General features: G+C 34.5%; 1 protein-coding gene across 4 annotated transcripts in view; it reads left to right on the top strand.

Moving 5' to 3' along the window:
* Positions 1-21,894, top strand: part of ZRANB2 (zinc finger, RAN-binding domain containing 2) — a 22,725-nt gene extending 831 nt beyond the window's left edge. Inside the window, exons 2-12 of one of the 4 annotated variants that reach the window (XR_001363237.1) lie at positions 3,106-3,158; positions 3,250-3,358; positions 4,312-4,394; positions 9,050-9,126; positions 9,400-9,534; positions 10,929-11,098; positions 12,590-12,676; positions 14,841-14,996; positions 16,056-16,129; positions 16,672-16,842; positions 20,174-21,894. Coding sequence is in view for 2 of the 4 variants with exons in the window: in XM_005871911.2 (XP_005871973.1) it covers positions 3,106-3,158; positions 3,250-3,358; positions 4,312-4,394; positions 9,050-9,126; positions 9,400-9,534; positions 10,929-11,098; positions 12,590-12,676; positions 14,841-14,996; positions 16,672-16,735 (934 nt within the window). In the remaining 2 variants the exon portion in view is untranslated. Of the gene's footprint in view, positions 1-3,105; positions 3,159-3,249; positions 3,359-4,311; positions 4,395-9,049; positions 9,127-9,399; positions 9,535-10,928; positions 11,099-12,589; positions 12,677-14,840; positions 14,997-16,055; positions 16,130-16,671; positions 18,563-20,173 lie in introns of those variants that run through there. The other 3 variants (XR_001363238.1, XM_014544348.1, XM_005871911.2) reach the window with 3 other exon arrangements.
* Positions 21,895-22,378: the final 484 nt, after the last annotated feature.

Genomic DNA, 22,378 nt, shown 5'->3' with positions numbered 1-22,378 from the left:
CCCGGCCCGGTTTCAGCCGTCAGGACATCTTCCCCGGTGAGGCCCGCTTGGTATTGGATCTCCCTCACGTGACTTTTCCCCGCAGAACTTTGTCTTGTTCGAGGAAAGCGTCTCGCTCTTTGGCTTCTCATAGTTCACCTTGTTGGATTTTTTTTTTTTTTAAATGTAAACGCTTCTTCGTAGTGTATATATAACCCACCCCCCCCACCCCCAAAATAAATTACACAACAACAACACTACCCTTCTTTGGGGTGGGAAATCCTGACTTTTTGCCTTTAATTTCCCCCACAAGAAGGAAACCTTTCGCCTCGTTCCAGCCGAGAGGCTGGAGGCCCGTGTTTCCGCCGCGGGGAAGGCCCGCCGCAGGGAAGCACGTGCGGTGACGGCGCTGCCTTTGACATTGTTGCCCAAGTCATTGTGCTCCGTCCGGCGGCGGTTTCCATCGCAGGGCACTCCCGTGGGTGTATCTGTTTGTAAATATGTGGAGATGGCTGTGGAAAGTAATGGTCAGGAGCATTGAGCGCACAACTCACGTCCGAATAAAAACCTGGGATCCCCCGGTGCCGCCGGCAGAGCTGATGGTGGTAAAGAGGAAAGACTTGGAAGCACACAGAGACCTGGGTGTAATGTCAGCCCTATTGCTTGTTAACCACGTAACCTTGTTAGTTAACGTTGCTTAAAAGTAAAAACTGGGATAGAGTGGCTTCCGGAACCATAAATACATGAAATAGCATAGAGAGTGCGAGGAGAGCAGTGGCATGGAGCAATTGCCCATTGACAGCGATTGGCCCCCCGATGTCACTCAAGGAGATTCAGGCCTTACTTCCTCAGCGTTTGTTCTCTGCCCATACTTTGAGCAGGTTTAATGAGCCATTATGGTTTTTACATAACAAATTGGTGGCTCTCAATTGCATAATATCCATAGCTATACTATTTATGGTGGCCACGACCTACAAACAACCCAAAGGTTCGTCTGTAACTGAAATACATATTGGTATATTTGCACAGTGGAATATGATACTACGTAAGTAGAGGATCTAAATTTACATGAAAAAATCATCAATGAATCTCCAAGCAAAATGTTCAACAAATAGAATAAGGATGAAAAGGTATTTTTAAAAAGTCAATTGCATAAAAATTAAGGTAACGGGAAGGATTCCAGGTCTGTTTGACAATCTCGAACAAGAACGAGAGTGATGTGTTAGAAATAGCATTGCTCCTAGAGGTAAGACTATTTGAAAACATTCCAAGGGTATTCAACGTCTCTCTTGTGGTGTTGGTCGCTTGTAGAATAACGTGCTTTTGATAGCCTCATTAATGCCACACACCCAAATATTTGAAGGAGGTCTCTCCGTTACAGACATGTGGGTAGAATATTACTTCTACATATAAATCCAGGAAACATTTTTCAGAATGTGTTTGGGTCAGAACAGATATTCTTGGGCGTTGGAGGTTTACCAGAAAGTTATTTGGAATGCTTGGTTTAGTGGTGATTCCATACTTCACATCTTTATTTTATTCCAGTATAATAACTAAAAAAAAGTAAAGTTTTTTTAAATTTAAGTTTTACATGTTAGACCATTTAACATTCTGTTACTGATATGCACACGCACTATTCAGACCATGTTAGTGAATCCAATATTTTTTTGTTTTTATTGAAGTTTGTAGACTATAAGCATAAAGTGATACTGTTAATCCATGTGTTGAGGTTATTGGTTATGATTATAATTTTTTTAAGTTAGCTTTCAGAGGTTTTGATAATCCAAAAAACTCCATTTCCTTATAATTATTGAACCTATGTATAGTTTTTAGTCAGTAGAATCCATCTATCTTCCTTTCCTTACAATCCCACCTCCTACTTGTAAAAAGAGTGTGTTATCAAGATCCATGAAGCCTTCCATGATTTATTTATTTTCTCCCCACTGGTCCACCCTTAGGATTTTGTATTTCTTATAATACTTAATACATTTGTGTGTATATCTTATTTTCTATACTGGGAATTACTTTGAAGTTTTTTTGGAACTCCCAGGTGCCTTGTCAGTAATTATAAGTGGAGTCATATCTTACCTCAGCTTTGCAAGGGGATTTTATTAAAATTACAGTTATAGTGCCCTAACAGTGTGGCTCAATGGGTTGGTGCTTCATCCCATGCACATTTTGATTCCAGGTCAGAACTCTGCCATACTTAGGTTTTAGGCCTGATCCTCAGGGTCGGGCATGTAGGGGAGGCAAATGATAGATGTTTCTCCCTCAAATCAGTGCTTCTCCCTCTGCCTCCTCTCTTTTCCCCCTCCCCCTCTCATCCTCCCTCTCTAAAAATCAATTTTAAAAATTACAGTTACATGCAACTTAACCACAGAGATATGTTCAGAGAAATGTCATTAGGCCATTTTGTCATTGTGCAAATACAGAGTTCATGTACACAAACCTAGGTGGTATAGCCTACTTACTACACACCTAGGCTGTATGATACATAGCCCATTGCTCCTGGGCTACAAGCCTATATATGGCATGTTACTGCACAAAACAACACAGGATTAAATCAACCAGTAACATAGTCATTTATTGTCATTATCAAGTATTATGTACTATACATAATTGTATGTGCTAAACTTTTATACTACTGGCAGCCTAGTAGGTTTGTTTATACCAGCATCACCACTTGGCGTTGCAGTAAGAAGTTACTAGGCAATAGGAATTTTTCAACTCCATTATAATCTTATGGAACCACGGTTGTATATGCTGTTCATTGCTGACCAAAATGTTATTTGGTGCAAAACTGTAATGACATGCACTAATAGGACACTGAGTCATAGAGATCCTAAGTGACTTACCAGGATCACATAAGTAGAAAGTGAGATATTGAGTTTCTTATCCTGCACTTGTGACTTTAAATCATACATTTTCCCACTAAATTGTGAGGTTTTCGATATTTGTTTTTTGTAGTTAATATTAACTACATGGCTTTAGAATGAACTTAGATGGCATTAGAATTTCTGGATCCAGGTATATAGTGAGGGAGGACACATTTGAAAGTTGTGTATATAGGATTTAAAAAGTTATATTGGTTTAAAATTATCTAAATATTTTTCACTTTATTTTCAGATGTGGAAATGTAAACTTTGCCAGAAGAACCAGCTGTAATAGATGTGGTCGGGGTAAGCATTAAGGAAGCTTCTATTAGGACAGTATATACAGATAAAGTCATTATTTTCCCAGATTCATATTGCATAATTTTTCTATTTTCAGAGAAAACAACTGAGGCTAAGATGATGAAAGCAGGGGGCACTGAAATAGGAAAGACACTTGCAGAAAAGAGCCGAGGTCTATTTAGTGCTAATGACTGGCAGTGTAAAACGTATGTGTTTATTATCATCCACTCTTCTTCCATAAAAATGTATCTCATTACTTGTTAATGTTACCAACTCTTATTAGTCACATTAACAAGCCAAGGTCACCTTTAAATTAAAGATCTGTTGATTGTTATTCAGTCTGTATCTCATATATATAAGTGTAAAGAACTATTAAGTTCTATTTTTTAATGGTAATATTAGTTGTTACAAGGATGGGGTATGTATACCAATAAACATGCTTGAGGTGAGCTGACATCCCCAAAAAAGCCTACTTCTATTACTGAAAAATCTCAAAAATAATTATTAATGTGAAATACACCATAAAAGTTATTTTACCTGTTTACAAAGTAATTTTAGAATCATGTGTACCATAATAATTACTCCTAGTTAGATAGATTTCTTAATATTTTTGAGTTCTATATTGATTTTTCCAATTTCCATTTTTTTTTATGTTGTGCACATGAATCAAATATATAAAAGGATTTCATCAGAAGGGGGTCTTATAAATTTCTGATCCTATAGATATTAATTTGTGCTGAAGAATTTTCCAGCAACAGATTAAGACTGGGTTTGGAATTCAGAACTTGAACTGACTCCTCAAAAAGGAAAAAAATGACCCTTCTTTGAGGTGAATTCAGAGGCAGAAATTAGTAGAATCTTTTGATTTCAAATGTTTTTCCCCTAAGGCATCAGAATCTCTATGAGTATAATTTGTCATTTCTTTTTCATAAAATGAGAAAGGCACCATACTATATTGCTTTTGCTTCTCTGCTTAGTTAGAACCCACATTCTCTCTTCAGGAAAAAAAGTACAATGGTACATTTTCCTTGTTTGCAATATTCTTAGTATATTATGGTAGTGATTTCATCCTAGTTTTTATTTTAAAATTCGAGAATGTTTAAAAATTTACTATTTTGCTTGTAGTTATCTACTAACTTGGTATTTTTAACTTCTAAAGTTGCAGTAATGTGAATTGGGCAAGAAGATCAGAGTGTAACATGTGTAATACTCCAAAGTATGCTAAGTTAGAAGAAAGAACAGGTAAGATAAAGGCACATTCTAACAATGATTTTTAAAGAACTAAAAGTTTAATTGACAGTTATATCATCTGAAGAGCACAGTGATTGAGGATTCTTTCTGTTCTACTTTTATGGTTTTTTTTCCCTTGATTTTTTTCCCTCATACTCATAAAAATCATCTTTTGTTTTTGAATTTTACAATTTACAAAGTACAGCATTAGGAAGCTGTAGCCTAACAGTGACATTAGAATACTTTTAGAAATCCTCTATTTGCTCCCTTTTTCCCCACTGATCTAAATGTTTATTATCCTATATAATAAAAGGCTAATATGCGAATCAACTGAACAGTGGAACAACCAGTCGCTATGATGCACACTGACCACCAGGCGGCAGACACTCAACTTAGGAGTTACCCCCTGGTGGTCAGTGCGCTCCCACAGGGAGAGTGCCGCTCAGCCAGAAGCCGGGCTCACGCTGGCGAGCACAGCGGCGGTGGCAGGAGCCTCTCCCACCTCCACAACAGCACTAAGAACATCAGTTGGACATCTCCCGAGGGCTCCCAGATTGCGAGAGGGCGCAGGCTGGGCTGAGGAGCATGCCCTATCCAGTGCATGAATTTCATGCACAGGGCCTCTAGTTAAGGCTAACCGCAATAGAAACAATACACTGATCTTTGTTCTTTTGATTTCATTAGAATAAATTCTCAGAAGTTGGATTATTTAATTTGTTTAAAATATAGAATCACAGAATTTTCAAGTTAGTGCCTTAGTTCTTCCTTTGAAGTACATGTTATATTCATCCCCTTTTCTCTGTTCATTTCACGGCCCTAACTTAGGCTTGACTTAAATGTGTGTTCAATATCGTTCACCTCTTTACATTTTATTATGAGACAAATTTGAAAATACTTTTATATTAACACCTACAGAGGTTCTTGGTTGCTTGTGTCACTTAACTATTTTAGCCCTGGCCTATGTGGTTCAGTGGATGAAGCATTGGCATGAGCACTAAAGGGTTGAGGGCTTGATTCCCAGTCATGGGTGTATACCTGGGTTGCAGGTTCTATCACCAGCTCTGGTCTGGCATGTGAGGCGGGCAGGGACGCCACCAGTCAAAGTGTCTCTCACGTTGTTGTTTCTCTCTTTTTCTCCCCCTCCCTCCCTTCCTCCACTCTAAAAATCAATGGAAAAAATATCCTTGGGTGAGGATTAACAAAAAAGCAACTATATTTTAAAAACTTCTTTAAAAAGCTCAAATTCTTTAAATGGCACTAGAATTATGTTGTTTTCTATATTCATTCATTGATTAAATAACTCATTGGCCATTGTGCAAGATGTTGGGGATACTTGGGTAAGCAAAATAGACATCTAGAGCCAAAGATTAATGAAGTCTTTTTAAGAAAGCAGTGTGTTTGATAAAGCATTGTTTAAGCTAAGAAGAAAAAGGATTACCTAAGTAACAAGTTGAAGATGATTGCAAGCAAGGGTAAACAGCTTGTGTTTCAGGACCTGAGACCTGAAAGAATGTATCATGTTGGATGTAACTAGATTGTTACTCTTGACTTGATACCTTTGAAGTTTAGATTTTTACTGTGAGTCATCTCTTAGCTCCAGAAAACACTTCAGAAAAAGAAACACTTTTAAAAGTCAAAAGCCATTTAAATCATGGTGTAAGGAGTTTATTTTATTCTAAATATAATGGGAACTATCTGAAAGATTTTTAACAAGGAAGCAACACCTCAATTTTTTAAAAAATATTGCTGATTTGTAGAAAAATAATTTGAGGGAGGGTGGCAAGAACAGAAACAAGACGACCAATTTTTACAATATAACCTGACAAACTTCAAACCAATGGAAAGAAGGAAACACACATATAGGCCATGCCAACTCACCTTTTTTCAATGAAAATGATGTGTTCAAGTTTTTTCATGATAGAGAGCTGTGTGTTCCATGTATCCATCCCTTCATAAAGGTGGATTTGTTGTATTGGTTCACACAACATTCTATATAATAAAAGCATAGTGCAAATTGTCCCCTTGACCAGGAGTTTGTCCAGGAGTTCGGCCAGAGGTGGGGCCGGCCGGGGGGAAGGGATGGAGGCCCTGGCTGGCAGCTGCGGTGGCAGCAGGCTACTGGGAGGAAGGGAGGGAGTACCCAGCTGGCAGCTGCTAGGGCAGTGATGGCGAACCTTTGATATTTGCAACCATAGTAAAACAAAGACATATTTTTGATATTTATTTTATATATTTAAATGCCATTTAACAAAGAAAAATCAACTAAAAAAATGAATTCGCCTGTCACCTATGACACGCGTGTCATAGGTTTGTCATCACTGCGCTAGGGGCTCTACCAGTGCACGAATTTCATGCACTGGGCCTCTAGTACCTTGTCAGCAGATTATTTAGGTTGTTTTTCTGTGGCCTGTATGAGATAACATGAAAATAGCTTTGTATTTGCTATGATATTCATATTAAAGTAATTTCTAGTTACATATATATGCAAAATTACCTATGTGAATTATAGTTCACTTTCTAAATTTTGGCTATAATGTATTCTTTAGCTCTCCATTTTTGCCATATCATTTTTCAACTATAAATTACTAAATGATGGAAATACCATGCATTTTTTTTACCTACTTCTAAGTATTTTGAAGTTTAGATTTTTACTGTGAATCATCTCTTAGAATTTGTTATTTATCAAACTACTCATACTTTAATCTTGGGATGTACTGATACAATGTTAACTAAATTTAGAGACAAAGTATTGTTGAATTATAACTTTTCATTGTTTTTGTAATCCAGAAAAAAACATTGAGTATGAGTGGTTCTCTTGAGGTGAACATAAACCACTTGTGCTTAGTTCTGTCTTTTTATGATATTCTGAAAAACTACAGCCAAAATGTTAAGGAAAAGTTAATGGTATTTAATACACTTGTTACTCATGTTATATGGACAAAAAGAAAAGGAAATTCTTAAATTTTTCCATTGGAGTGCATATTGTCTCTGAAACAAGGTAGGAAGAGGAGGAAAAGGATGATATGCAAATATTTCAAAGATAAACATTGATACATTGCAGTTTTTACTGGTACAAAGTATAATGAAGAAAAGAAAGAATGTTATATTAAAGAAGATGATATTTATTATGCTACTCTATTAAAACAAAGCCGTTCCACTATTCGTGGCTGTTAATGAAATGATAATAGGATAATGATCATTCTTTTAATGCCCGTGTTTGATAAATTTAAAGTCACAAATCCCAAATTAAAAGTATTTGTTTGCAAGTTTAATGTTTTTCTGGTTCGTGAAGTCCTTAAATCTGGAAATCACTGGCCTCATGTGCTGGTATTGCTCTGGAATGTTAGGGTAGATTGTTAACTCTTGACTTGATACCTCAATTATTTTTCAGTGGGAGATTTACTCAAACTCTCTCATCTCACTTTCTGTAAAACTAACTCACTTTCTCATTCCAATCTCTGTGAAACGTATGTGAAAGACTTAGTCTGGGGGGAGCCGGGGAGGGGGGGGGTGACAGTCTACTTGTAGGTGTTAATTGTGACATCAAAGAATAATGGTTTGCTGATCTTGATTACTTTTTAATAGAATATTTTCACTTTAAAAGTTAATTGGCTGCTTCAGAGACCCTTCAGTGACTTTTACCTCTGTATTAAAAACAATTTCATTAACCCTTTGCAGTCCAATTTTATTTTTGGAATTCAAACAGTCTGGTCCAAATTAATTGACGGGATTGAATGTTGAACCGGTTTGTGGTGTCGACCTCAGCCTGGACGTTGGACCTGCTCCTAGCGCCTGGTCTGTCGAGTCAGCCTCCACGTTGGACCGAAAAGGGTTAAAAGCAGTTTGGATCTCCAGTATCATTTTGCCTGGTGTAATTTGTAATTTTAGCCCAGCAAAATTTCAGTATATCAAGACTGCAGACTATCTGCAGTTGGTAAACAGTGAAATTTGATTCTTGGTTCTTGTTTAGGCCAATTCACCTGAAGAATTATGATAAACTATAGAGAAAAGTCCTTTTTACTTTTTAAACTTAGTTATACCAGAGGTTTGAGGAGATGTTTTTCACCCATATATTCCCATGCATGCTCTACCTCTTTGATGCAGTGGTTCTCAACCTTCCTAATGCCGTGGTCCTTTAATACAGTTCCTCATGTTGTGGTGACCCCCAACCATAAAATTATTTTCGTTGCTACTTCATAACTGTAATTTTGCTACTGTTATAAATCATAATGTAAATATCTGATATGCAGGATGTATTTTCATTGTTACAAATTGAACATAATTAAAGCATAGTGATTAATCACAAAAACAATATGTAATTATGTTTTTCCCGATGGTCTTAGGCGCCCCCTAAGGGGGTCGCGACCCACAGGTTGAGAACCACTGGATTAAGGACACTTTGAAATTGAGAAGAGCTGGAAGTATACTGACAGGACTTCCTAACCTTTTAACCTTTAAGTATCTCACATTGAGACTTTTCTCTGTAGTGGTTTTTTTATTTTTTAAATAATGCTTTTTAGAATACTAGTAATTATTATATGCACAGGCAAATCTCATGGCAAGATTTTTCTTTTTTTTGTTGCTTGGAGATGATTTTGAGGAGTTTTTTTGTTTTACTATTTTAATGAATTGTCAGAGGATAACAATTTATGCCCTTCATATTTTAGGATATGGTGGCGGTTTTAATGAAAGAGAAAATGTTGAATATATAGAAAGAGAAGAATCTGATGGCGAGTATGATGAGGTAATAAGCTATGCATTAGTGTGCAGGTTGAATACAAATTAGAAAAACATGTTAGAAAGTATCTTAAGTGCAAAGGAAAAATATAAATGTATCTTATTTTTGTAAGTACACTTTGAGTCTTACAAAAACATTTTAGGAAATCATAATTGACTTTATATAATTGTCATAATGGACTTAAAATGCATATTTATTTAAATATATGCAAATTTTTTTTAGAAAAAAAGTATTAGTACATTTTTAGCTGACAGAAATTTTATGAAACTTTTTCTCTAGTTTGGACGTAAAAAGAAAAAATACAGAGGGAAGGCAGTTGGTCCAGCATCTATTTTAAAGGAAGTTGAAGATAAAGAATCTGAGGGAGAAGAAGAGGATGAGGATGAAGATCTTTCTAAATACAAATTGGATGAGGTAAATGATTTCCTTTTTTCCCCTTTGAATTATTTCAGCTATGACATAATATATGAATGTTTTTGATGACCTTTGGCCCATGGTGAAGATATGTTCTGGCTGTGTACTCATTTGTTCTCACCAAGGTTTTGAGCTTTCACTCTGCCAAGCACTATTCTGGCTCTGGAAATACAATAATGACTGAGACAGAAACACCCTTTTTTTAATGGAACTTAAGTAAATAAAGGTTCCCTGAATAGGAAACAAGCCAGCAACATTTTAGAAAAATCAACATAGGCTAGTGTGACTAGAGCAAAGGGAAGAATGTGGGAGGGCAGCGACTACATGAGGTCTGGTGTTTGTTCTGTGGGCCTGAGTGTAAAGTTTTATGGTTGGATGTATAGGTCTAGATTAAGATCATAAGAGGCCCTTGAATGCAACTAAGCAAATCAAAGTTTTTAAGAAACAAATAAGGTATCTGACCTGTATTTCAGAGTGATGAGTGTCAGTATGCACAGGCGACCATTGAACAACACGAGTTTGAGTGGTGCAAGTCTACTTATACACAGATTTATTTTTCAATGCATATTATAATGTATTGTCTTTTTCTTGTGATGTTCTTAACATTTTTTCTCTAGCTTTATTGTAAGAATACAGTATATAATACATATATCATAAAATGTGTTAATCAACAGTTTGTGTTTTCTGCAAGGCTGTTGATCAATAGGCTGTTAATACTTAGGTTTTAGGGGAGTCAAAAATTATGCGCAGGAGGTTGGTGCCTCTAACCCAGCCGTGGGCAAACTATGGCCCGCGGGCGGGATTCGGCCCGTTTGAAATGAATAAAACTAAAAAAAAAAAAAAGACCGTACCCTTTTATGTAATGATGTTTACTTTGAATTTATATTAGTTCACATAAACACTCCATCCATGCTTTTGTTCCGGCCCTCCGGTCCAGTTTAAGAACCCATTGTGGCCCTCGAGGCAAAAAGTTTGCACGCCCCTGCTAACCTCTGCATTGTTCAAGGGTCAACTTGAACATTGAGATAATTGGGGAGGCAGAATGGATTTTCTGAGTTAGATCACATAAAAAGTTACTGTAATATCAGTAGAGAAAGAATGAAGTAGTAAGGGATATGGATTCAATGACTTTAATGGGAGTAAAATTGAAAATTGTTGACAGCTCTTTGGTACTACTTTATGACAGAAAAAGAGGAAATAAGTACTACTAGGTTTACTTCTTTGAAATATTTGAGATAGTTAAGTCTGCTTAGCTTGAGAGTGAATTTGTTGAGATATTAATGATGTTATTTATATCCATATGGAGATGCCCAGTACCTAGAACTGTTCATCATTCCTATTAGATAGCATTAATATCTAAATGTCGAGTATAATTGACTCTGAATTTTTGTTAGGATGAGGATGAAGATGATGCTGATCTCTCAAAATATAATCTTGATGCCAGTGAAGAAGAAGATAGTAATAAAAAGAAATCTAATAGACGAAGTCGCTCAAAGTCTCGATCTTCACATTCACGATCTTCATCACGCTCATCCTCCCCCTCAAGTTCAAGGTCTAGGTCCAGGTAAACGGGTACAGGTCAAGGGTAACACCAGTCAAAATGTCAGTATCTAACTTCTTTATTTATAAATTTTGTTTTTATTGACTGAATAAGCTTTCCTTTTATTTTAGAGATTTCATTCAAGTCATCTTTTAAAAGATAATTTTTTCTTAGTGCCTTGAAGTTACTGTCCAGTATTTTCAGAAATGCAAATTTTAATATGAAACTTCCTCAGTCCATTTATCTCCAGACCTTTTATTAAAATAAACTTTAAAGATCTAATTAAATCATTACATAAAGTGTATTATCTACCTTTATAGTTTACATTTAGAAATTTTTAAGTAAAGTGAATATTTGTTATCACTGGTAAAGGCTAATATAGAAATTTTCTAGGCCTTAAGTTTTTGCTTATTACATAGTGCTTAATTTACTTTGTTATAGGTATTCTGAATAAAGGAGAAAATTCAATCATATAAGTTTTATTGGCTTACTGCTTATAATTTTGAGATTTTCAGGAATAAATTAGAGGAGTCAATTGGTGGTGTACTTGAATATTATTTTGTTAGTAATGTAAAATTTTAGTAAATATTTCCTGATTGAGTAGTCAACAATAAAAATAAAATTTTATGTGAGAAAAATGAGTGCTTTGTATAAACTGTTTCCTTGAAGAATTCTTATTCATAGTTTAAGTTAATCAACATGCAATGAATTTTTAATGTATTTAGGAAAAATTATTAGCTAATTGAGTACTTAACAATTAGTTAAAGCTTAAAAGTGATTGATTCTAAAGATAATTTTAAGATGAAAATGTTACATTCTTTTGCTGCAGGCTATTTTAAGGAACAAATTAAAGGTGTAAGATTACTACTGAATTTTACTTCTGTTGTGACTTCTGAAATTTAAATGGACCATATCTCCCCTGTGTCATTTTTTAATTATATAATTACCTAAAACAATGACAGGGTTGTTAATGTATTTTCCCTTTAATTCTCTGACATTTGAGCAGGAAGAAAAATAGGGTTAAACAAACATACACATGTCAACATTTAAAGCTTCATACTAAATAGTGAATGAGGAAATGGAAGGGATTTTATAAGGAAAATTAATAGATATTTCAGAGAAGCTAATTAAATATAAACTGCAACATTCAAATTCTTGGATATGTTAAGTCCTGTTAAGTTACTTTTAAATATTGTAAATGTAAAGTATTCAGTGTTAATAAAGTGATAATACTGGATGTTTTAATTTGTACAATCTTGAGTAATATTTAGAGTAATTTTGTCAAACTTGAAAAGTGATAGTTGATTATTTTTAAAAAATTACCTATATCTTTAACTTTTTGCATAAATATCAAAACAAAAAGTTACTTTAAGATATTATGTTATGAAAACATATATCAAAATAGTTGTCCGTTTATATGAAAATGAATTCTAATGCGTATCTTTCTTTCAGTGTTCATATCACAAAGTTCAATTAAGTGGTCCTGGAAAAAAAAATCCTTCCATGTTGTTCCAGGTCCCGTTCAAGAAGTTCTTCCAGTTCGCAGTCAAGATCTCGTTCCAGTTCCAGAGAACATTCGAGATCTCGTGGGTCGAAATCAAGGTGAATGAGGTAGCATCTCTCTGTAAAACAGAGAGAAAAAAGTATTTAAAGGCCGCAGAAGGTGTTGCCGCTTTTTCCCCCTTATTTTGCTTCTATTGTCAATTTTATTTTAGCATTAGAAAACTAATGCACTTGCCTTGGCTTAATTTTCTCACCATGAGATGTTTCCATTGCCTGCAGTGTGCCAAGACATTCCCATGATTGAATTAAGGTTATTTTGCATTGTGCAAAGTTTGTTATTTGTGCTAAAATGTGATGAAGTAGGAAGACAGAGCCAAGTCTTATTACCAAATATCTCATACATTAGTTATGTTTGCAGTAGTAGTTCAAATAAAATTAGAGATATGCAAATAAAAAGGAAATGTTTATTCTTTTGTTTTTGTTTTTTGTTAATCCTCACTGGAGGATATTTTCACCTCTGATTTTTAGAGATTGGAAGGGAGGGAGAAGGGGGAAGGAGAGAGAGACACACACACACATTGCTTCCCACATTCACCCTGATGGGGGCAGGAACCTGCAGCCCAGGTATGTGCCCTTGACCAGACTCAAACCTGTGACCCTTCCAGTACGCAGACTGACGCTCTAAAGAAACACTTGCCAGGGCTTTTTTCTCATTTTTAAAAGGAAGAAAAATAAGTTCGCCTCAAAACAGATTTTGTTTTACAAGGCAATTGTTTCAGTATTTATAGAAATGATTTTGTTATATCAGATAAAGTTTCGGGGGGGCGGGGTCTTATACATATTTTCATTTCTCTGTAATATTACATAGACTATTATAAACAGTGTGTGAGAGCAGACACTCCTCTTAAATTCCACAAACTAAATCAAGAAGTTGGTTGGTTAGTCGAAGTAGAGTGTGGTCTTAAGTAATATTATTGTTAACTCTAGGTTGCATTTAGTTACACAATTTCTAAAAAAGCACATGAGACACCAGTTTTTCTAAACATTGTCCAAATATACTGCCTCTCTTTTTAAGTTAATTTATTGATCTAGTAAAGGCATCTAACATGAATAAGGAAAACACAAAAAATTCCACTTGTGTGGAACTTTACACTGAAGTTTAGTGGTAGCTCCTTTGGTAAAAACAATGGCTTAATAGCTTATTAGCACCAAGTCTATAGCATTAGAGGGCAACAACCGTTTAACAACATTAAGAAGAAAAGAATGATATGCACATTTGTATTAAGCCAATACAAAATAGAGAGCAAATGAGTTTATTGTTGTTACTGTGGTGATGATGTGTATTTATCATTGTTTTAGTCTTTTGAGTGCTTCTTAGGTGAAGATAAGTCCTAGTTCCCTTTGGGAAGCACTGTAATAAGGTTTACAGAACAGCCTTTATATTCTTTCCAAACATTTTTTCATTGCTTATAACTTTCCAAAGAATTCTCCTTTTGGGCTTTCTAAGTTTATTTTAAGCCCAAAGGTGAATTTTTTGGGAAGTTTGAGCTAAATTACTTCAACCAAAATGTAAATGAAGAAAAAATTGCATTTAAACATTTGCATGGTTACCACTACCTAAAACATGTGAATGTCAACACTTCATACTTCATGAATAGTGGGCTTTCATAAAAATAAATATTGCTGATATAAATAAAGTTTTAAATTTACTCATTTTATTTTTTTTGAATATTTAGCAGTTTAATAGTTGCTGTTTTTCTCATTTCTGTCCCCTATCCCTGCTTTTCCTATAGCAACTTAACTAATAAGTTTTATAATTACACAAGGAATTGTTATGTTTACTTTTCTCAGGAGGTTGTGTATATATGATACATATTTTTCTCCAAGTGGAAGGATGTATTTTCTAGACAAAAATGTGTAAATGCACAGTTTACCTGTTGGTTTTGCTATTTATGTATACTTTAAAATGAAAGCCTTAAGTTTTAAAAAAATAATTTAAAAATTCTACTTTAATATATTGGGCTGGTTGTTAATCATAAGTAGTAAACACTTACCTTACAATTTTAAAAAGAGATGAGATTAAAGTAAATGTATTTAAATAGAATTGTTTTTATGGTTGAACCAGAAGTCTTCTGTTGAGTAAGCAGTAAGTATTCTCATAAAATTTTCAGTTATAAATCCTTTTTTTTTTTGGAGCTGTTAACTAAATCTGCCTCATTTCTTCTTTTAATGAAATGTTTGATTTGTTTCTCAATCAATGAAGATCCAGCTCCAGATCCCACAGGGGCTCTTCTTCCCCACGAAAAAGATCTTATTCAAGTTCATCATCTTCTCCTGAGAGGAACAGAAAGAGAAGTCGTTCTAGATCTTCATCTGGTGATCGCAAAAAAAGACGAACAAGATCACGGTCACCCGAAAGGTTTGGGTTTCTGTAGAAATAAGAATGGGTGTTCTTAAGTGTGTTTAATAGATTAAACTTCTAGTCAAGGATCAGATTTTTATAATCTCCTTTAGTCCAACTTTAAATTATACTTTTCAACTTTAAACTTCAAAAAACATTAATTACTTTATCCTTTGTGCTTTGATCAGATTGTTTAGAAAAGTTGTAGATCAAGCCACTCTTCTATCTGTTCATTTTATTACTTAAATATTTATTTTCATATATAATTATAGCCAACTCTCGGTTATTTCTATCTTTTAAGATTTAATTCAAAAGCTGTTTGTTGAAGTAATTTAGAAGTTGATTTCTATATGTATTTAGTTGATATAAATTTTACATTAAATATTAGAAATTAATATTCTAGGGCATCTAGTAAAAATAATTCTAGATCATTGGAAATCTGTCCTCATTTAAATATGTGTAAATGCATTTTCACAGCAAATTATTGTTTCATACTCTTTATAAGGAAATTGTTCTTGTAGCTAATACATTTTTCATCTTGCAGTACAAACCCCGTTGTTTTTTTCTTCTTTTTGAGAAAGACCTTTACTTGATTATGTTATCTATGTGGACATTTTTTAGTTTGGAGAGCATGTCATCTGTCAGCCTTTCCTACAACAGATTAATTAATTAATTAACTTTCCTCTTGATTGTCAACTTCTAATTATATAGTCAGTTTAATGGCTTCCTTTGTATCCTTGGCAAAATTTTTCTTATCCTTTCAGCTTGTGAAAGTAATGATTAGGTAAAATCTGATTATTGCTGGATTTAGTGGTAGGATGCCTCATGATTCCTATTTGCACAGAATGATTAGTTTTGCTTCACATTTTGAAGTTTAGATATTAAGGTTACACACAACTAGTCTTCTTTCTCTGCATTTGGTTTGATTTTGTTTTTTTGTAAGAAAATAACTCCATACTTGAGTGAAATTCATTCTGTTGATTTCTTACTACTTCTGCAAATTTTTATTTTAGCCACATATAATACCCCTAGTTTGTTGTCATCTAAACTTAATGAACATGTTCTCTATTCCATAAGCCAGGTGATTGGTGAAAACACTAAACAACCCTGAGCCCAGGGCCAACCCCTCGGAACACCACTACTTTACCCAGGTTGATATATTGACTTATTCATATTAGCTGCATGAATATAACCATTTAACTAATTGTACAATCATCTTGTGAGACCTAGATTTCCAAATTGTAATTATTTATGAATATATATTCTTAATATACAGTCAGAAGCCTTGCTGTATCTGTTTTACATATAGACTTACCACACTATCTACAATGTTATCACAGAGATTGTTTTAGTTACTCTTCCATTAACAAGTTTATATGGCTTTGTTGTATATTATCTGTAATTTTACATATTTTTGCAAGGCTTTTCTTCCTTAAATAATTGAGAGGTGGCTATATCTTGAAATGAGAGATTTTTTAATTATAGATAATTTTAAATTATACTATTACTGGGCTCACATCCAAGGTCTAAACACTAATTTTATGTGTATAAGTTTATATCTTAGATTTTAATTGTTATTTTTTTCTAGTATAATTAGGTCTGATTTTTGTATATTCTCAAAGTCTTATGAATGAATGATGATATTCAACTCCAGCTTATTAAGACTACCTGCTTTCTCTATTATGTCTTACAGGCACCACAGGTCATCTTCTGGATCATCCCATTCTGGTTCCCGTTCAAGTTCAAAAAAGAAATAATGTATTAAAATTTACATCTTAAAAAAAAATCCAGTACAGTGCATGAAGCATATTTTTTAAGAAGTTGGTGTCTTACTTGGTCAAAAGTGCTAAGTCTTCTAGTAGAGGTGCATGCCTTTCATTGCTTTTCAGAACAATACAGCTGTGTTTATTTGTGAAATTAAAAGTAAATAGTATTTTAAGCCATAATGTCCCAAAATAGACGCTCTATTTATCGTTCTTTATTTACAGTCATTTTTTAAAAAACCATCTCATCTATAACGAAGTACTTTTGCTTCTTTTAGGTTTTTGTTTTTGTTTACTTTGTTTCCTAATTTGAACTCTTGTTTTCCTCATTTCCAAATAGGAATTGTTTAGTGACTTAAGGTTACCTTAGGCTTGCCTGAACTTTGGGCATGGAGGCAAGACTGTGGTGAAGTAGTTGGAAACAGTCTGTTTATGTTAATCTGAGAAAAGGAGTCAGCCTCTGTATGTTAACCTATGTCAAAGTGATTCTTCTCAGAAAAAGTTAAACTAGTTGTAAAACAGCCAACTAGAAACTTGATTCTTAAATTCCCTACGCTAAGGGTGCCTTAGAATCATTCTGTCTTTTATTCAGTTTTGCTTTTTGCACCACATTTAATGCAGAAAAATCTTGTGAATTGTAGAAGGAGAAAGGTGTTCCATATTTCTCACTCTGACGCATCATTTTGAGCAAGAATATCTAACAGTTCATTTCTAATCTGCTGATATGGTTGATGAGGAAAACATCTTATTTCAAAATGTTTATCTTAATATTTTAAGAAGCTTTGTGTGATGTCTTTTAAAAATCCATTATCACACATGATAGGGTAGACAAAGCTAAATTATAGTTAATGAAGAAAGCTTCTGAAGTATAGTTCTCTTTGGGTGAAAGACCAACAGAGACATTGTTAATTTAAGCAAACCTTTGCTGTGAGATGTTTAACTTGAAACAATAAAATTTTTTTGAGTAATAAATGAATATTTATTTCTGCACAACACAAGCAGAAATAATTGTTCCTGTTCACTTGAAATTACTTATGGCTTAAAATACTTTCAGAGTTTGTTTTATTTCTCAAAATTAAAATCTGGTCACAAGCTTTATTATGTCTTTTGGTTTAAAAACAAAAGGTTTCTCTTAACAGTATCTTCAGTGACAATGCAAGGTAAGTATGTTAAGGAAGATCAGCAGTTGTGCTTGAGGACTTTTTGTCATGGGGATCAATACCCATTATTCTTGTTCTGTTTTTTGGGGGGGTTTTTTGAACAGTAATGTCTTCTGCAGTTAAAAACTAAAATGCTTTAAAGCATTTTGTAGACAGACCAAACAAAATTATATTTGTTTCTTTATTTTAAAATGAGTGGTTTTTCTCTTCACTTGATCTAAAGATGAAATCAAAATATCTTATGTAGAAATATTTTGATAATATTTTTACAATGAACTTGCCCCTTGTTTTTTTTTGTCTTAATTTTCTTTCCTACATTTACTGTAGTTTGCACAAGAACTTTTCTCTCTTGTAATTGTGCCTCAGACTTCTTGAAAGTCCACCTCCTAAAATGCCCAGATGATCTTTTAGATTTTACATGTTACTATTGGTTTATTCTTGTGCTTTCTGTATTTAAACTTTGGCTGTACTAAATAAATGCGAGATTATAAATTTAGCTAATAGTTGTTTACAGACAATTCAGATGATTATGATTTCATTTGGTTTTACTAAACTGTAGTAGTACATAAGGAAATGATGCTGTAGACAAATGTAAATAAAGCTTGTGAGTCAAGCATCAAGTGGTGTTTGTTAGAAATAAATTAGAAATTTTAAATGCTGATTTAATGTTCATTTTTAAAGCAATTTGCAGCCTTGTTTGTTACTTCTCATTTTAAACTCTTTATATTCACTTACTGCCGCAGCCTTTTTTAGCAAGGGTTCAAGGATCTGGAGAAGGGGCTGCAACATAAACGGATATACTAGACAAGAAATATAAATTTAGAAGGCACGCGGGAAAACCAGGCAGAGAACTCCCCGTCTAGTGGAGTGGCTCTCCGAATCTCCGGACCCATGGCTTTTTATTTACTAGAATATACATTTGCCCTTTAGCAAAGCAAACAGACATTTCATTGGTAAGGTTTGATAAACAGTAAAGAATTATCAGGTTAGGAGATCGCCTTCAGCCATTTGGCCAGCAGCAGGGTAATATAATGCTGATTTTTTTTCAGCCCTGCTGAGTATCAAAGTCCATCAGCCTTCTGAGGACTTCTTGCATTTATGACCTGCTGGTCTTAGCCTCCAGCAACTTACCCTGTATATAACGTCATCTTATTTTCATATAGAAGTGCTTGGTTTAAAACATTATAAAGCATCACTATCACCTTGGGTACTCAAAAATCAGAGAGAATCACTGATCATCTGCCTCCTGCATGCCCCACACGGGTGATCGAGCCCACAACCCAGGCATATGGCCTGACTGGGAACAGAACCCATGACCTCCTGGCTCCTAGATCAATGCTCAACAACTGAGCCATGCTGTTCAGGCTCTGAATTGCTCTTAAAACTCACTTTATTGCTCTCAATAACTGTTCTTTTTAACTGCTAAGTTATCTTAAGTTTCTATTTGCAGTCCTTTCACCAAGTTCAGAGTAAGCCCTAAATGTAAGATCATCTCTAGGCACATTTATCAAGATAAAACAATTCTTGTTTCAAAAAAGTTTCCTGTCTCATCTCTTTTTGCTATGTGGCATTCATAGCCTGTCTTATAGATGTTGGTAAGAAGATAGGTAATTAAAAGTCATTTAAGGTATGTAATAAGTGGCTTACAGGTATTATTTAATTTTCTCTGTCACCCTTACATAATATATCCCATTTAACATAAAGGAGGATTACACAGCTTAAGGAAATGAAAAACTTGCCCAAGGGAGCCACAGGTGAGGCTGAATGGGGATTAACCCCCAAATCTGATGGCAAAATTCAGTATTACCTATGATAATCAAATAAGCTTTTTGAGAAGATAATGTTAAGCCAAAATGGTCAGATGTTTTTTAATCCAGTGATTTTTATAAGAAGGTGATCATCTCAGTCATGTATGGGAAGATAGGTAGACATGTTCAGTTTGTGGAATACCTTAAATTTACAGAAAAGTTGTGAAGATTATAGAGAGAGTTTCCATAAATTCCCCACCCAGTTTCTACCATCGTTAAGATATTACCACATATTTTTGTCAAAACTAAGAAAGCAGCATTGGTATATTACAGTTCAGATTTGATTTGAATTTTAACATTTTTCCATTACTTTGTTCTTAGATCCAATCCAGGTACCACATTTTCCTCTCTGGTCTGACATTTTTTCTTTGCTTTTGATGACTGACAATTGTAAGGAATAGTGGCCGGGTATCCTGTAAATGTCCTCTTATTTTAAGTTTGTCTATATTTTTCCTTGTTATTAGACTGGGGGTATGGGTTTTTGGAATATGAATACCATAGAGGAAAAATGCCTTACCACATCATACCAGGGTTACATGGTATCCATATGACATCACTGGAGATGTTAACCTTCATCACTTGGTTAAGGTAGGAATTGCTCTAATACACTATTGTAGTTAGTTTCTTTCCTCTTAACCTACTCCCATTTTTTGGTAGCAAATCATTAAGTATAGCCCACCTTCACCGTAGGGATAGGAATGGCAGTATTAAATGACGTCTCCTGTGGGGGAAGGCTGTCTCTTCATAATTTGGATTCTTCTGTAAGAAAGTTTTGTCTACTTCTTTAGGATCAGCATGGACTCATGCATATTTATTTATTTTAGACTTTAGGTCATAGTCCAGTGCAGTGTTTAGTTTATGGTTCAAATTGTTCCATCTTTAGCCATTGGGAATTTTTTCAGGTTGGCTCCTGTGTCTTTGACATGCCTCCATACTCCAATAGAACAGAAAGTAAATGATGGAGAGAAGGAAGAAGCGTTAGAGAGGTTCGTCGAATACTTAATGGAATGGGATCTGGCAATGTGGTGGCAGTGGCGTCAACCTTAAATAGGGGTCTTGACAGTTAACTAGAGTAACAGGAGGAATGGATCCATGTAGTAGTAGAGCTAAGTTTGTAGTCACTGAGAGTGACCAGTAAACACGTTATGATTTTTTTCCCAGCCACACTAGCACATGGGTGCTTACCCAGGATATGGGGTGTTGTAGCATTATACACAGAAACAGAAAATAAACATGTAATAAGTAATAGTTCCTAAATGTCTATCAAAATAAAAGGTACTAGCATAGGAAAAATATAATAACCAGGTAAATTCATAAAAACTTTAATGAATTATTAAAATACATCTAAGAAGAAGATTATGAAGGAAGTTATATAGCATTACTCAAGTAAAAGACCTGGATTTAAAGCTAAAAATGTATAAGACAACCCCTTTCCTATTATTTCAATCCAGTGGGAGAACATTCCATAGAATTTTTCATGGTAGGAAAAAAAAAAAACGTAAAATGGGAAGAATCAGTTTTGCCTGAATGAAACCTTACAGATTAATAAGGTGAGCTAATTTGTGAAGGTTCAAGATTTGATCACATCTTAGGGGACCAAAAATAACTGGCTATGGGAAACCTTGGAAAATGAGAGGAATTTGTAATAATGCTGTCTGAATTAAACTACCACATTGAACACTGATTGAAACTGATGAGGTAAAGACCTTTACAGTATCTCCAAAATGAAACATCTGTAACCTAGTGGAGTCATGACAAAGACTGAGTACCTCCAACCTGAATGTAACGAAGCACTAGTAATGTTTGCTTTAATGGGTGTGATCCAGTTTAGAATTGGCAGTGATAATTGATTTCTATATTTTTCCCCCTAAAGTTAAAGTACCTGCTTTGAATTTTTCATGGTAGCTCTATGACCCCGGCCATGTTCTTTATGTTTGGCACATAAGTATATAACAAATATTGGCTGTTATTTTTACCCTCTACTCATGTCTTCAGATATTTCATATAATACTAATACTCAAATTTTATTTCCTGCTTATTCCTTTCTACAGCACCAAATCTGTATCTCTACCCACTGTGTATCTGTCTCCCTTTAAATAAATGTCAGTTTCACCATATCTAAATTCCCTCAGTATCCACCAAAACCAGTATTATATTTCATATAAATAAACAGCATTATCAGTAACTCGGGAATTTTTGTTTTGTTTTCTTTCCTCTTTGTCTTTCTAATTAAATTGGGGTGACATTGGTCAATAGGAAGGAATCCTTAGATTTCTCTTTTGCTTCCCTACTCTAAACCAAATCTGATTTACTTAGAATTAACAGTTCTACCTCAAAGCCTCAAACCCACACTGCCCCATTACTACTGCCACTACTTTGGTTTGTAAGCTAAGATATTATGTTGCCTCCTAAATGGTCATCTGGCCTCCAGTTCTGTCTGGCAAATAGAAGGTTTTCCATAGTATTTGCTGAATTAATTTGTTTCACCAAACAGTGATACCAAAATGGTCTTTTTAACTATCAGTTCTGTTTATGTCATTTCTTTCAGTGTCTTTCCATGGCTTTCAGGATTAAACTACAATCCTTTTATATGTCATAAAAAGGTCATATTTTTTTTAAGTACTGACATCTCAACATCTCATCCTCCTAAACTCCAAATCTAGTATACC

Source organism: Myotis brandtii, unplaced genomic scaffold (genome assembly GCF_000412655.1).
Source record: "Myotis brandtii unplaced genomic scaffold, ASM41265v1 scaffold36, whole genome shotgun sequence".
Lineage (NCBI taxonomy): Eukaryota > Metazoa > Chordata > Mammalia > Chiroptera > Vespertilionidae > Myotis > Myotis brandtii.
This window is presented reverse-complemented; position numbering and strand designations above follow the sequence as displayed.